Source organism: Centroberyx gerrardi, chromosome 2 (genome assembly GCF_048128805.1).
Source record: "Centroberyx gerrardi isolate f3 chromosome 2, fCenGer3.hap1.cur.20231027, whole genome shotgun sequence".
Classification (NCBI taxonomy): domain Eukaryota; kingdom Metazoa; phylum Chordata; class Actinopteri; order Beryciformes; family Berycidae; genus Centroberyx; species Centroberyx gerrardi.
In genome coordinates this window covers 35,507,093-35,522,412 of record NC_135998.1, presented here as the reverse complement: position 1 = coordinate 35,522,412, position 15,320 = coordinate 35,507,093, and the positions used below count along the sequence as shown (strand labels likewise).

The window sequence follows — 15,320 nt, the reverse complement described above, 5'->3', positions numbered from 1 at the left end:
ATTCACTGAGCACACCCACCATAATCCTTGCTCCGGTCCTCATGTTTGCACCCAGACAAACATGTAAGTTACCTTGTATGCATTTCCTTATCGTTTCAGATCGTCATTAAACATCTTTTCAGTATTTGTGTTAAGCTGTAATGATAGAAGTCATGTTTACTTTGACGTATTTGGCCGTTTCTGCTATCAAAAGAGTGTAAAATGGTAAGAAACGACTTTATAAAGCCAACAGGCGTGAAGTGACACTGGTGGCATCGCTGGCCAGTTAGCCACAGCATTCAAATACATAGACGGCCTCATTTATCACCTCCCATAGAGCCTGTACACACACACACACACACACACCTGTTTAGTCATTGATTGAACACACCCTGCACACCCAATATAATCCTCGCTCCTCATGTTTGCACGTAACCAACATGCAGCTCGCAACACCGCATGTTACATTGTTAAAGCTCTGCAGACAGATGATCAGTCATTCGTCTTCTTTTCTTCTCCGATCTCCGGAGCCAGCATCAGTCCTGTTTATCCCTGTTACTGGTTTGGTTTTGGTTTCTACTGGGACCATCAGGAGCAGGATGGGACGGTGATGTCATCAGACTGAGAACCAGCAGTGGAGCCACAGCGCTTTAACAAACAGGTTTATTTTTGCTAACACTTTACAATGGCCTTATTCCAGTGTATTAACAGGTGGGAAAGTATTGCAAATACACAACATTACTGTGTAGAAGTGCTGAAACGATTAATCGATTGGTCCATCGACAGAATGTTAATTGATTATAATCCTGATAATTGATTAATCGTTTCATTTATCAAATAAAAATACCAAAGATTTGCTGGTTGCAGCTTCACAAATGTCAAAATTTGCTGCTTTTTCTCTTTTTCATATTATTAAATGAATACTTTGGGTTTTTTTGGCTGCTATTCAGACTTTGTGCTCTGGTAACTTGTAAAGAGCATTTGTCATTATTTTTTACATTTATAGACAATGAATCATCATTATCATTTATAGATAATGAAAATAATGGTTAGCTGCATCCCTGCTGTGTCGGGATGCAGCTAACCATCTCATAACGTACTTACAGCGGTGTGACACACCGATTATCTAAATTAAAACGGTGTTGTTATACTGTTATAAGTAAATAAAAGCTCTTCTACAGCTACAGAAACATTAAATCTGAGGACAGGTGAGACAGAACAGGATGTTGTGTGACGTGAAACTTTGTCTCCTGGTGAAACCAAATCCAGCAGCGGACCGCCGGATCGTCAGCCCATCCAGATTTGTATCTGAGTCAACAGTGTCGTCTCATCCTGAGGTTTCTGCTGGGAGGATCGCCTGCTAAATGTATCGCAGCGCTAACCGACGTTAAACATCAGCTATTGTCCCGTTTAATCAGTAAATATTTGCCTTGACTTCAGTTTGTCGAACGCCTAGAACAGGTTCTGTCTGGTGATGTCAAAGCATGTGAATGGAGCTGCAGCGCTCCAAGAGCTTCCACTGTGTTGTTTTCTGAAAAACCTCTTATGAAATAAAGATAATAAGATATTTGTGTTTTCTCTGTTGATCTGGCTATTTTCTCTCTTCAGTACTGAAGGGTTGGGGGTCAATTCATTGTCAATCAAGTCATTTTTTGAATTGTTTGACAATGATTTTCTTCAAGTAAAAGTAAAAAATGAAAATCAGTTTCCAATTAAAATTCTTACATCTCATTAACTAGGAGCTGGCTGAAGTGAAAATGATTGGATCGATTTCGAGTTTAGTATATTTATAACAGAGAGGAGAACCTTTAATTTGACAACTCAGAAAGACAAATTTGATATTGATCGTTACAGTTAAGTGAATTTCTGTTAGTGCAGCAGCGATCATGAAGAGGCAGAGTGGATCAGACTGGATGTGTATTGGGAATATCTGATAAAACTTTGCATGTTGCACAAAACTGTATTATCTGTCAGAAGAGCTAACAGCTAGTTAGCAGCTAGCAGCTGATGTCGGATAACGTTGTCGTGATCTGCTTTTTATTTCTCCTCACCAGAAGCTCCAGGCAGCTTTTTACACACAAAAAAACATTATGTGTGAACACAGCCTGAGGCACCGAAACTGTGGCCACCCAAGGAAGTTGTCATATGAACCGGATTAAAGTATTGTCATGTTAACTGGATTACAGTAGCTCTCATGTTAACTGATGAACTTACGGAGTATTTGCTCTTCTTGATGCACAGGAAGACTTTCCTCTGAAACTCTGGCAGCTGGTGGAAGGCTCTGTCGTTGGCTTTCACCTTCCAGCCGACTTCTGCAGACAGACGGACACAAACAGGCTTTCATACAACTAAAAAACACACAACACAGTGGAAACTGCATGCTCAAATGATCAAGCATGACCAGGCAATTCTGTCAACAGCAAAGAATGAATTTGCATCATTTTAATCACTTTTCCCCTCCTCCTTTCTCTGTTTTTCTTCTTTTCTGTTCACATTTGTTCCTCCTGCTGTGTGTTTGTGTGTCTGCTTTGGTGTTTACGTGTTTGTTTATTGTCTTGTCTGCCTTTGTTTTTTTTGGTAAGTGCCTGTAAAGAGGGTGGAGGTGGGAAGGGAGGGGGGTGAGGGGAGGGGTCTGGGTGTGGTCTGTGATAAGGGAATAATAAACATTTGTCTGAAAACCCTCAAAATGTCGACTTTTCAGGAACTAAGAAAAAGAGCCTTGTGCTGGTTTTGGGGTTTGACCACCAGACATTATTTTAGTTGATCCAGTTGGTTTGGAAAACATTTCATAAACTCAGAAGTCAAAGGATTTTCTCAACCCATAGAGACAAATGTAATCCTTCAGCTGCAGTTAAAATATGAAAATCATCAAAATATGTACACTATATATATATATATATACACACACACACACACACACACATATACACAGCAGCAATTGGCAGAACAATGCCAAGGAAGTCAAGTACAGGAAGGTAATAAAAGAAAGAGGTAATAAAATAAAAGTAACGTACATAATAAAAAAACTGTAAGAGTCAGTGCAAATAAATATATTAAATTTGGGCATTTTTGGACCAAATTCAGTAAAAAGCACACCAAAAATAAAGGCTAAGACATCACTGTGTGATTTGAATGGTTTTGTCTTCGTTTTTTTCTGCAGACTTCAACATGTGATGGTCTTATTAAACTCAACACATTTCCTTCAGCCTTTCCCACACTCCTTTCACTGGAAAAAGAAGAATAGGAGTTAGAGGAGGAGGAGGACAAAAAGCAGCGGCTCGCCTGGAGGCCACAGTCCCTCTGCTGGGTTTGGGTTCCAGGTCTGGGTGCTGGGTGTGGTTCCCCTGAGAACCCGACCCACACTGTCATTATGGCTGCTGTTATTACTATTACTTCTTTTGCCTGTAACCCCCCCCCCCCCAAAAAAAAAAAAACCTGTCACGCCCATCAGCTCTTCTTTTCTTGAGCAACCTTGTAAAGCTGAAAGAGTTTCTGGCAGCAGATGGTGGAAGGAGGGAAAGGAAGATGGAGAAATCACTTCCAACATGTTGATCCTCTTCAGGGAGGGGGAGGGGGGGCGGGAAGCAACGGGGTTGATGGGAAATGTAGTCTTAATGTGGAGAAACACTAGAACTAACAATACTACTGGAGTGAGATAGAGGAGAACAGTCAGCTCCAACATGGACTCACTGGTTTACAGTCATTAGACCAAGAGAGAAACATTAATTTGACTGTTGATATACTGATGGAAAGTTATTATTAATAATAATATTAATAATAATAATAATAATAATAATATTAGCTGTCATTAGTAACTCACCGCTGGTTCTGGTCTCCAGGGGGGGGTGGGGCGCTCCTGGAGGAGCCTCTGCTTCTGCATCAGAACTGGCGTCCAACTCGTCGTCCGTCTCGTCGTCACTGTATGGCATGACCTCATCGTCGGGCCCCAGGGAACCCTGGGAGTCCACACGCTGCCGACTCATCGCAGCGCCTCAGATCTCTGGAACAGGAAGAGAATGGATTGATCGGTGAATTAAGGTGCAATACTTCATAGTTTTTACTTCTCCATTGCACAAATGACCACAACACATCTGCGGGGGTTGATGATCAATACCACTGACTCATTGATTACTTCACCAGCTGCTGAGACTTCTGGCTTTCAGGACTCACTTTCCAGTTTTGGAACAAAAACTCCCACTGGAGTTTCAACACACTCCCAACTCTGAGCTATAATTAGCTCGCTTACTCCTCTATTGTCAAAATGTGACTCTGTGTCACTTACAGGCCACCGTACTGCAGGAGGACGGAAGAGATGAGGCAATTCCTTCTGGTTGCCAATAGAGATCGATAAAGATCATAGATTATTTAAAGCCTCTTTAAGTAGGCTAATTAATGAACAGAGAATGGATAAATTAACTAATTAACAAATCCCTTAGGTTAATGAAGACTCCTGGCCAAACCTGAGTGACAGGGAGAATGGAGGGAATGTATGGAGGAAAGAGACAAATGGCTGGATGAGTAAATAAGTAAATGAATGAACAAACAAATCAACAGATACACAAAGAAGATGGATGGATGAATAAATGGAAAAAAAGAATGGATGCATGGATGGCTAGATGGAAGGAAGAAAGGAGGCTGGACGACAGATAAAGAAGACGGGCGGATGAATAAATGGAAAAAAGAATAGATAAATGAATCAAAATCAGGCCTCAGACTTATAGGAAGACGAGAGGGAGAGGAAAGGAAAGAAACGGTGATGGAGGTGAAGAGAGAGAAAAACAACACAAAAACACATGGACAGCTGACGGCGGCAGCAGCAGTAAAGTTTTCTGAAATCACACACCATGACTGTGCACTTTTAAGAGGAAACTGTCTTAGTGCTTTTGAGGTCGGACAAAAAAAAACCCCCCAAAAAAAACAGTCCAGTGTGCGGAGGCGGACTGACAAGCAACTGCAACACAAGAATGCAGAAGAACCAGGGAGGCAACTGACTGCTGCAGCTGCTTCACTGCGACTGGATCCATTCATTCACTCATTCATTCACTCATTCATTCATTCATTCAAGTCCAGAAGGTTTACGGCGGTTCCTGCTGCAGCCGACAGATCGCCCGCTCTCAGGTTTGTCTTGATAGGCTTTTAAAAATTTAAATTCAGAGTTTAAAAAAGTTCCTGTCTGATGTTAGTCGACACTAGAAAAGAAAAAAACAGGAGTTGCAGCACAGGTTTAATGTTGGTTAGATGATTCAACAAGTGAGTTTCCGCCCCCTTACAGTATGATGTGTGTGTGTGTGTCTATGCCGTTGGGGCGTGTGTGTATGTGTGTTAAAGCGTATGTGTGTGTGTGTGTGTTCCAAAGGCAACCGAGAGGAATGTGACCACACCCTCCTGATCACCGTCGTCATCGTCAGTTCAAGGTTTTCTTGCTCTATGTAGCACACTTGACTTTACATCTTTATATTACATTTACATATTTACACGCTCTAGTCTGATTAAAAAAAAAAGAAAAGAAAAAAGACTTTTCTGCCTTTTCACTTCAGCTCTTATGTCTTTTCCTAGCACTTCTCTATAAAGCATCATCATTCTGAGATGACAGGAATATTTTTTACAGCTATTGTCAGGCTGCTGTGACCTCTGACCTCTTTACTGGGTTGGCTTAAGACTCATTGTAAGTCACTATGGATGAGAGACAGATGATAAATAACTAAAATGTAAAGCTGTTTTCCTAACACTTTAAATCCAAAATATATTTCTGCTGCTCCCCGTGCCACTTTTGATATTTGTATTAAAACGTCAAGGACTTTATGCACTTTAAGACATTTCTGAGTAGAATATACATTAATGTTGAGCTTGTTTTTAATTTCCCTTGGGAACAAAGATTCTCTATTTTTGACCTGAGCTGACCAGCAGAACCGGTCTTCTGCTTGGAGAGCAACAGACAAAGAGTTCATGTTAAAAAGCAACAGATTTTAGCCGCGATATCCTTCATCATTCACCTGGTTTCTTCCACTCAGATACATCAGCTAGGACTCAACTGGTGACCATCTGGTCTAAAATAAGAATAAAACCAAAAAACCAAACACAAACCAGGACTGTAGAGGTGCTGACCAGTGGCAGGCCTGAAGAAACAGCTGCCACGCACTCTGCTTTATGCATCAATCATTTATTTCAGGCAGGGCAGAGGGACATCTTGCCCTGACGAACACATTATATGTCAAAATGTTGGCTTAATTAAATTAGTGATGCATCAAACTATTGTTGTGCAGCAACGTGTTTTTTCAAGATGCTAAATTCACTTTTAACATGATATCTGCCAGCTGCCAGCGGTGAGCCTCCCGGTGCCGGTTTCACAGCGCTGGCACGGCCGGCCCGCTGCGGCTTAATGTTTAATGAGCTGGAGGAGGCCATTAGCAAGGCTGATAAGCTTCATTAGTCTGGTTTCCAGTACCAAACACACCTAAACAGCGCTCAGCAGGGCCAAGCAGAGCCAAAACAGGCTTAGCCAGGCTTCACTCTGTAAACCCCTTCTCATTTTACCAGTTAAAACACATTTTTAGATTCTGAAGAATCTAATCCTGTAGAACCAAAGACGATTCGTCAGTTTGGTTAAACAAGTCAAGTCAAAATTTATTTGTATAGCACATTTAAAACAACCACAGTTGACCAAAGTGCTGAACAGGCTTAAAATACCAAAATAAACGAATGTAAAAGTAAATAACACATAAGAATACAAGAGAAACAATAAACCTAATAATAATAGAGGAATTGCGGCACAGTAGAAGATGAGGTCAAGGTGTCAAGCTCAACTCGAATTAAAAGCCAACGAGAAGAGGTGTCTTGGTCTTAAGCAGCAAAGCAAACAACCACAGTGCCATGGCTGCACACATGAATACTACTAGTACTACTACTAGAACTACTGTTAACTACTAGCAGCTACTACTATACTAATAATGTTATAAAGATGCAGAGTTGGCCCTGGAAAGTCCCACTGGCCTTATAGTGGAAAAGAGGCAAAAAAGAAAAAAACTTAAGCAATAAATGTTCGTAGACTTTTTCCAGCTGAGAGGTTTTAAACTGCCAGAGCAGAGCAGCGGGCCAAGAACAACATGAACATTAAACAGATTAGGTGATTCATTGTTCACCATATCAGACATCTGATTGGCCCCAAATCTTACATCATATAAAACAGATACGGTTCTTTGTTTCATATGATGTAAGATTTGGGGAAAGTGGGGGATCTTTGTAATAGCTGTGAACAATAATGTCTTAATGTACTTTATGAATCACAAAACACGAGTTAAAAAGGCCGACACATTACCCATCAGCCTCAGCGGCAGAGTTAACCCTTCAGAGGAGCTATAGGAGACATTTTGGTTTTTATAAAGAGAACTACAAAAAGTCTGCTCTCTAGTAACTCACACAGGTCTAAACTGGTCAAGACTCCAACAACATGTTGTTTTTCAACCTCGTTTCGCCTCATTATTTATTTTTATTTTGAACTAAAGACGATTTTTTGTATTCAACATTTTGAAATCCAGATATATTTGCATCAAACTTTGTTTTTGAAATACGCTCATTCATCCTGATCAGACCTACATCTCCTGATCAATAAAAGTGACAACATATAATAAACTAGTGTGGATTAAGGGCGTTGAAGAGCCCTTGTTGAAGTTGAAGTGAAAGACTGAATTTAATAAATGTTCGATATTTTCACCAAATGTGTTCTGCAAGCTAAAACTCTAGGGCATATAATGTGTGAACTGGAATAGATAACAGAAGAAGAACCAGGGTTGGAACAGATGAAGAAGATGAAGACGAAGAAGAAGAAGAAGAAGACAAAGCTCTCCCGCTCAATATGGAAACCCAGAAGCTTAGCAAAGGATATCAGAGATTTTTTTTAAAGCAGTTTTATGATGTATTTCTATTTTATTTTTTTCTCATTGCAGAGTTGAATGAAATGATTTAAGTTATTGATATTCATGTTGAAGTTTTAGTGCTTCTCATGGTGCTTTTTGTTAAAATAAAGCACAGCGGTTGTTCTTTCACATTGTTTGGTGTTTTTTCTCGTTTGTCATGACATCAGAGTACTGAATTCTTAAATATTAAACTTAGTATTAAAGTAAAATTCTGGTATTGTGGCAACACTCGTCCCTGGACACTCAGCACTTTCAAATGCTAATAGGGCGTGTCTTCTGCTCACTATCTCTCTATGTGTGTGTGTGTGTGTGTGTGTGTGTGTGTGTGTGTGTGTGTGTGTGTGTGTGTGTGTGTGTGTGTGACCACGCCCCTGTTTCCCTACACATGGCCTGGAGTGATGCAGGCGCCGCTCCCACGCTCTTCCCGCTCTTCCCATCCCTCCCCCTCCCCCTCCCGCCCCTCCCCCCTCTGAGTCACATGCTTCACCTGCAGGCTGCGTCTTCCTGCTTCACACACACACACACACACACACACACACACACCCCTGTACAAGTCTGTTTAGTGTTGTATGTGACAGCAACACAAACAGAAGTGTTTCACACAGCTCCACTTCACCAAGTGTTTCAAACCAGAACGATTCCCAAAAGCAGCAGGTTTCAGAACATGATGCTTATGTGTTGATTTCAGAGGTGTGACCAAGTCAACTGCTCCAGTCCCAAGTCAAGTCCAAGTCAAGTCCATGTCATTAATGTCAAGTCTCAAGTCTAAATGTAGAACAGCAAGTCAAGTCAGAACAAATCAAGAGTCCAGTATCAATTTAATATCTTAAAGAAAACTAAATATCTAGGACTTTTCAATGCAATATGGTTTTAATAGGATAAAAACTTGGTGAGAGCATCATGAGTTTGATTTCTATAATCAGTTTCAACTTCAATAAATTCAATCATTCCATACAAATTCAGAAAACAGAATTTAAATTCAGTCGTCTGCTGGAACAAATCTCATCACTTTCAATCTAAGTCATTTACACAAACACAAGATCTCAAGTCAAGACTTTAGAAACCTTTTCAAGTCATCAAAGTGTTGAAAGTACAAGTCAAAGTCACTCTGACTCGAGTCTCCACCTCTGGTCGACTCCCAAAGCATTTGGCGATAAATCGGTACAGCTGATACACGTACACTTGCACTACTTAATGTACGATCTAAAGATGTGTGATGATACAGTGGCTCCTCCCTCAGCAGAGAGCTGTAGAAAATATAATAACATGCAAATTACCGTATGATGTCATCTGGTGACTTTATCAACTGTTTGGACAGTAACACCGACAGAAAGTTTTCCCAAAAGCTGCACAATCCTCTATTGTTCACCAGCTTATAAATACCTCAATGATGTTTTTGGTTTCTTAAATTTTTCCACTCCTGACACGTGAATTTTTTTAAGCTCAGTCTCACCCAGCGACCCAGGCTCATTAATATTCAATTTAGTCTAAGATTTTATCCGAAACGCGCCTTAAAAATACAATGACCGCATACATTTTTTAACACGAGTGGCCTCAGTGGGAATCAAGTCGCAGACCTTGGCAATGCGGCTCCGGCTCCAAAAAAATGTCAGCATGTCCCAAGTCAGTCTCAAGTCTCAGGTCTGTAAACACAACCTCCAGGTCTCAAAAAACCCTTCAGGAACCCATGGGTGACGTCACACGCACATCTCCGGAGACTCAGCTGGGTAGGAGGATCATTAAAACACACTAGCGGTTTGGTGATTCGTGGACCTTCCGGTGACAGTTCCTCGACCCACTTTGGGCCCCAGACACATAGTTTAAGAACCTTTGGTTAAATGAATGAACTCTAGTTGGTCACACAAGCCCACACATGCAACTACACAACACCCAGCGAGGAGAGGGAGGGGAAGGAATCAAGGACACTCTGAAGGGAAGGAAAGGAGGGAAAATAGACGATAGCAAGTATATAAAGTGTTTGAATGAGTATTTTTACTTGTCTTAGTATTACAATGTGCTGTAAATGTTTTAAAAACAACAAAACTAGACTCTTAACCCATTAAAGCTGAAGTAAACAGCTATTTCAACTAAAAACCTGGAAAGTTTTGGTATGAGGTATGCGTTACATTTTTGTTTGGATGTGTTTTTTTTTAAAAGGACAGCAAGTAAAGGGAAAACACTTTAACACACTTGGATTCTCCATGTATGAACGTTTCCATCGTGCGTTTGCGACGGCGACAGCGGGAGCTGTGCGGTCTCTCACGTCACGCTGCATGTTTACTGAAGGATGTGGAGAGTATTTCAGTTTCTGACAGGCAGATTGTGTAAAATCCTTCCCAGAAACACACAGAGGAAAGTGTCTCTCAGAATCAGATTTAGCCACATTTTCACATACTAGGACTTTCACTTGGTGACATTTAGACAGACAGACAAGCAGCAATCAAGCTTTAAAAATAGAATTTAAATATCAAAACGTCAGAGTAGAGAGAGAAAAAGTGAAATAATTTGTCTTTTGTTGCCTTTCATTTTTAAAAGTAATCCATGTATTTATACTGCATTAGTACTGTATACAGTGGTAGTCACTGTAGAAGTCCTTCATGTATTTATACTGCATTAGTACTGTAGTCGTTGAAGTACTCTATGTATTTATACTGCATCTATACTGCATTATAGTGGTAGTCACTGTAGAAGTCTTTCATGTATTTATACTGCATTAGTACTGTAGTTGTTGTAGAAGTACTCCTTTATGTATTTATACTGCATTAGTACTGCAGCCACTTCTTTCTTGATTATACAACAGAACTAAATTAGTATAACCAAAATACTGTAATCCATGTATTTATGCTGCATCTATACTGCATTAGTATTGTATATAGTAGTAGTCACTGTATAAGTAGTTCATGTATTTATCCTGAATTAGTACTGTAGTTCTTGTGGAAGTACTCCTTTATGTATTTATACTGCGTTAGTACTGCAGCCACTTCTTTCTTGATTACACAACAGAAGTAAATTAGTATAAACAAAATACTGTAATCCATGTATTTATGCTGCATCTATACTGCATTAGTATTGTATATAGTAGTAGTCACTGTATAAGTAGTTCATGTATTTATCCTGAATTAGTACTGTAGTTCTTGTGGAAGTACTCCTTTATGTATTTATACTGCGTTAGTACTGCAGCCACTTCTTTCTTGATTATACAACAGAAGTAAATTAGTATAAACAAAATACTGTAGTGTCTCTTACCAGATTATTCACTGAAATTCACTGAAATGTGATTTTCCCTGTTCAGTTATTATTAGTAACAAAGTGCAGCAGCAGTTGAGCAGCCGGCAGTACAGGTCTGACCGAGTCTGTGATCCACTCATCTGGACTGAATGGGACTTTGGATAAAAATGTTTTGTCATCATCCAGTTGAACAACGTGCCACACCAGGAAGACTACACATTTAAAGACCTGCGTCACTCCTGCACACACACACACACACACACACACACACACACACACAAACACACACTTTGGATACATGCTTCGTCACTGCCGGCATGCATTGCATTCTACTGCGGCAGCCAGTAAATAACTGTGTTTCCTTGTTTGTGCAACACAGAGGAAACAAAACGACTGCAACGAGCTAACCGGACTTTTATACAAGTGATGGTCACAGAGCTGCTAACCAGAGGAGGGACTCGAGTCACATGACTTGGACTCGAGTCACAGTTTTAATTGCTTGAGCCTTGACTTGACTTGGGTTCTGGTGACTTGGGACTTGACTCTGACTTGTACTTTGATGACTTGAAAAGGTTTCTAAAGTCTTGACTTGAGATCTTGTGTTTGTGTAAATGACTTAGATTGAAAGTGATGAGATTTGTTCCAGCGGACGACTGAATTTAAATTCTGTTTTCTGAATTTGTATGGAATGATTGAATTTATTGAAGTTGAAACTGATTATAGAAATCAAACTCATGATGCTCTTACCAAGTTTTTATCCTATTAAAACCATATTGCATTGAAAAGTCCTAGATATTTAGTTTTCTTTAAGATATTAAATTGATACTGGACTCTTGATTTGTTCTGACTTGACTTGCTGTTCTACATTTAGACTTGAGACTTGACATTAATGACTTGGACTTGACTTGCTGATCTACATTTAGACTTGGGACTTGACTTGAGACTTGTGCTTCAAGACTTGGGACTCGAGCAGGGTTGACTTGGTCAAAGCTCTGGTGTGAATCTAAATGATCCAAATACAAAAAAACAACAAAGTGAACTTTTCCACTGTGAGTCAAACCAAAGTAAACAAACTGTAGGTGTGATCGCCTCTTAACTCTTTCCCTAAAAAAAACAAATGTGCGTAACTCGGCCTGAGAACTAGTCCTCATTATAGGAGACTTGTGAGGGTTTCTATTCACATGTCGTACACTCCCTCTTCCCCCTCTTTACTCTTTACTTCACCAAAACTACACATGGAAGATTTTCACCGCTGTGAGGATCGCCCGTCTCGGAAAACAGGTTTTGGTGTCTGGCCCGGGGCGGCGCTATAGCAACAAGGAGGAGGAGGAGGAGGAGAAGGTGGAGGAAGGGGGGGGGGTAGATAGTATTCAGACCTCCTTTGGAGCCACAGAGCAGAACAGAGAATAACATACCTGACCGACTGCAGTGAAACCTGAGAGGAGGGAGGAGGTTTCTCTCTCTCTCTCTCTCTCTCTTTCTCTCTCTCTCTGCAGCCGGAGCAGGACGATGCATCAAAAACAGAGAACACACTCTTTTTTTTTTTTCGCCTTGCTTGTTCAAAACATTCAAAACCCAGTACAGTATTCACCAGATCTGCACATGTTTCTGTTTGTTTTCTATTACTGACTTTCACAGCTTTGCATCAGTGAAACCAGTCAGGCTCGAAGAGAGAACTATTTATCTATTCATTTACTTAAACCTCTTTACATACTTTATTGTATAAACTACTTCTAAAAAGGAGACTTAATCCCTAAATTTCTGCGTTTACATTTTTTTATATACTACTTTTTTGTGTTGTGTTTAATGTGACCTATATGGCAACCGACCCAGTCAAATTCCTTCTATGTGCAAACTTGCCTGGCCAATAAAACTAACTCATAAAAACAAAACAAATGAAAAAAACAACTTAAGCTCGAGTTAAACAGAAAAACGACTTGAGAAAAATGTGTTTAATTGAAAATGAGAGTAATTTAAATATTGTCTGCCTTGCAAATCTAAAAGTCAAATGAAAAGCATCTGATGGAAGAGAGTGAAAGTGGTTTCGTGACCAAAATGTCAGTTATACATTTTTAATAATAAAATGATTTAGATTAGATAAGATAGTGTCTCCTGTCTTCCTGCTGCCTTGTAACCCGAGCCTAACCTAACCCCCCCCCCACACACACACACCTCAAACTTTGAGTCAGGATGGGTGAAGCGTGTTCCTCCCAGTGCATCATGGTATTCACAGCAAGACTCACATTACTGGGACGAATCAACAATATTTATATTACAATGTTTACAATGTTTACACAGAGTAACGTGATTTCTGTACTAACCCGGTTTATTAGATGGGTTCATATAAAAATCAGTCTACACGTTCTGCACTATTGTAGTTTGTTTTGAAAATACGACGACTCAGTTTCTGCCTCTGGTGACCTTTGACCTGCGCAGTTTGAAAAAGCTGAAGGAAACCCGACTGAGGTGCTTACACGCCCCAATACATGGAAAGACTGAGCAGAAATCTAGCTCCATCAACCAGTTTCTGCTGATCTCATTAAGATAATCAGATAAAGTGTTTAATTTCAATAGTTGGAGTTTTGCCTTAATCGGGTTGAGATGGAACTACTACTGTTCATTAAAGCTCAATGTGACGACTTTCTTGTGTTAAAACGTTCACTTTTAACTGCTATTAGCGTTGGAATTTGCCTTCCAAGCTAACGCTAAGCTATTTGATTACAATGTTTACATCGTTCTAAGTGACGTGATTTCTGTACTGACCCGGTTTAGATGGATTCATATGAAAATCGGTCTATATGCACCGTGTTGTTGATCTGAGAAACCCAGAAGTCGCACGAAATCCTGTACAGGAAATAGAACGAAGCTAAGGGAAAGTCTAGTCTCTCACTGTTGTTGCAGTGGATCGTCACCAACAAGAAACCCACTAAACACGTCGAAATGGAGCGAAGTGAGGAGGATTCAAATAAAAAAAAACACAGATGCGCTCTGCTTCAGCGACACATCGTGGGTTCGGCTCAGCAGAGTCTGACAGAACAGGACCGGTCTGTTAGCTGCCATCTTGTTTGCTTTGTAAATACAACACCTGGGCTCCTGCTTCTGGTGACCTTCGACCTACGCAGTTTGAAAACACCAAAATAAACCTGACATGAGGCGTTTACATGCCCCAGTAAAAAGAGAAAGAGTAAAAAGAAAGACTAAGCAGGAATCTAGCTGTGTTAACCAGGTTCTGCTGATTATGACCGATAATAAAGTGTTCACATGATAATTTAAAATAATCTGCCTTAATCAGGTTGAAACATACTCATTAAAATATCATTATGTCATGACAGAAATTTGTAATGTGTTTCTTTCTCGTTTTCAGTTTTAAATCTGTATTTATGCCCTTTTATGAAAATGTTTTGTTAAAAGTGCGTTATGACACGCATCGACCTCTATTCAACTTTCAACTTTACTGTCCCGAGGTAAATTTGGTTTGCAGCCCAGGGCCCAGTTGCATAAAGCTAGTTTAAGACTAGTCTAAGCCTTAGACTGGTGTTAGATTCTCAGGTTGGACTAGGCTAATTAAGACTGTCTGTTACTTAAATATTATGACTGACTTATTTTGAGGTAGGAAAGTTAGCCACCTTCCCCCTGGCTAATCTTGAGTCAAGAACTTTGTTGTTATGGCAACGAGTCGGCCTGTCAGGGTGGGACGTTTAAATACTGAAACTGTTTCATACAAGATGGCAAATCTCTGTTTTTTTGGAAAGAGCCTGAAGAAGAGAGAGAGTCTTTAGAGACAGAAACAACCTGTTAGAGATCTACAACAACCAAGAAGTAGTAGGAACAGGTAAATATAAGTGTCCGGAGAGCGAGTTTTGAAAGCGAGAAATCTCAGCAGCTGACCGAGAAATATTTGATTCATTGGTGCCATGGGACAAAAAAATAAATCATACTTATTGCACCTTCAAATGAGCATCGTCTTGCATGAAGAGTGAAAGGTTGAAACATAAAACCATCAGCTTTTCAGTCAAACTAAACAAAACAAACCCTCGGCTCTGTCAACACGTCAGTGGCAGCCGCCTTGTGATCAGATCAAGTCACCGCTCATTTGAATGGGAAAGTTCACTAAGTTCACTATCTGCTGCACCTCAGCTGCTTCAGTGCAACAGCAGAATAAGCTTCAATCAGATCACCAACATTACAACCAATAGTGTC

General features: G+C 40.2%; 1 protein-coding gene across 2 annotated transcripts in view; it reads right to left on the bottom strand.

The window, feature by feature from the left end:
• Nucleotides 1–15,320, bottom strand: part of atp8b1 (ATPase phospholipid transporting 8B1) — a 56,493-nt gene that overhangs the window by 33,537 nt on the left and 7,636 nt on the right. For both annotated transcript variants that reach the window (XR_013505899.1, XM_078286345.1), the window contains exons 2-3: nucleotides 3,800–3,979; nucleotides 2,194–2,291 (exon numbers count right to left, since the gene is read on the bottom strand). Coding sequence is in view for 1 of the 2 variants with exons in the window: in XM_078286345.1 (XP_078142471.1) it covers nucleotides 2,194–2,291; nucleotides 3,800–3,962 (261 nt within the window). In the remaining variant the exon portion in view is untranslated. The remainder of the gene's footprint in view (nucleotides 1–2,193; nucleotides 2,292–3,799; nucleotides 3,980–15,320) is intronic.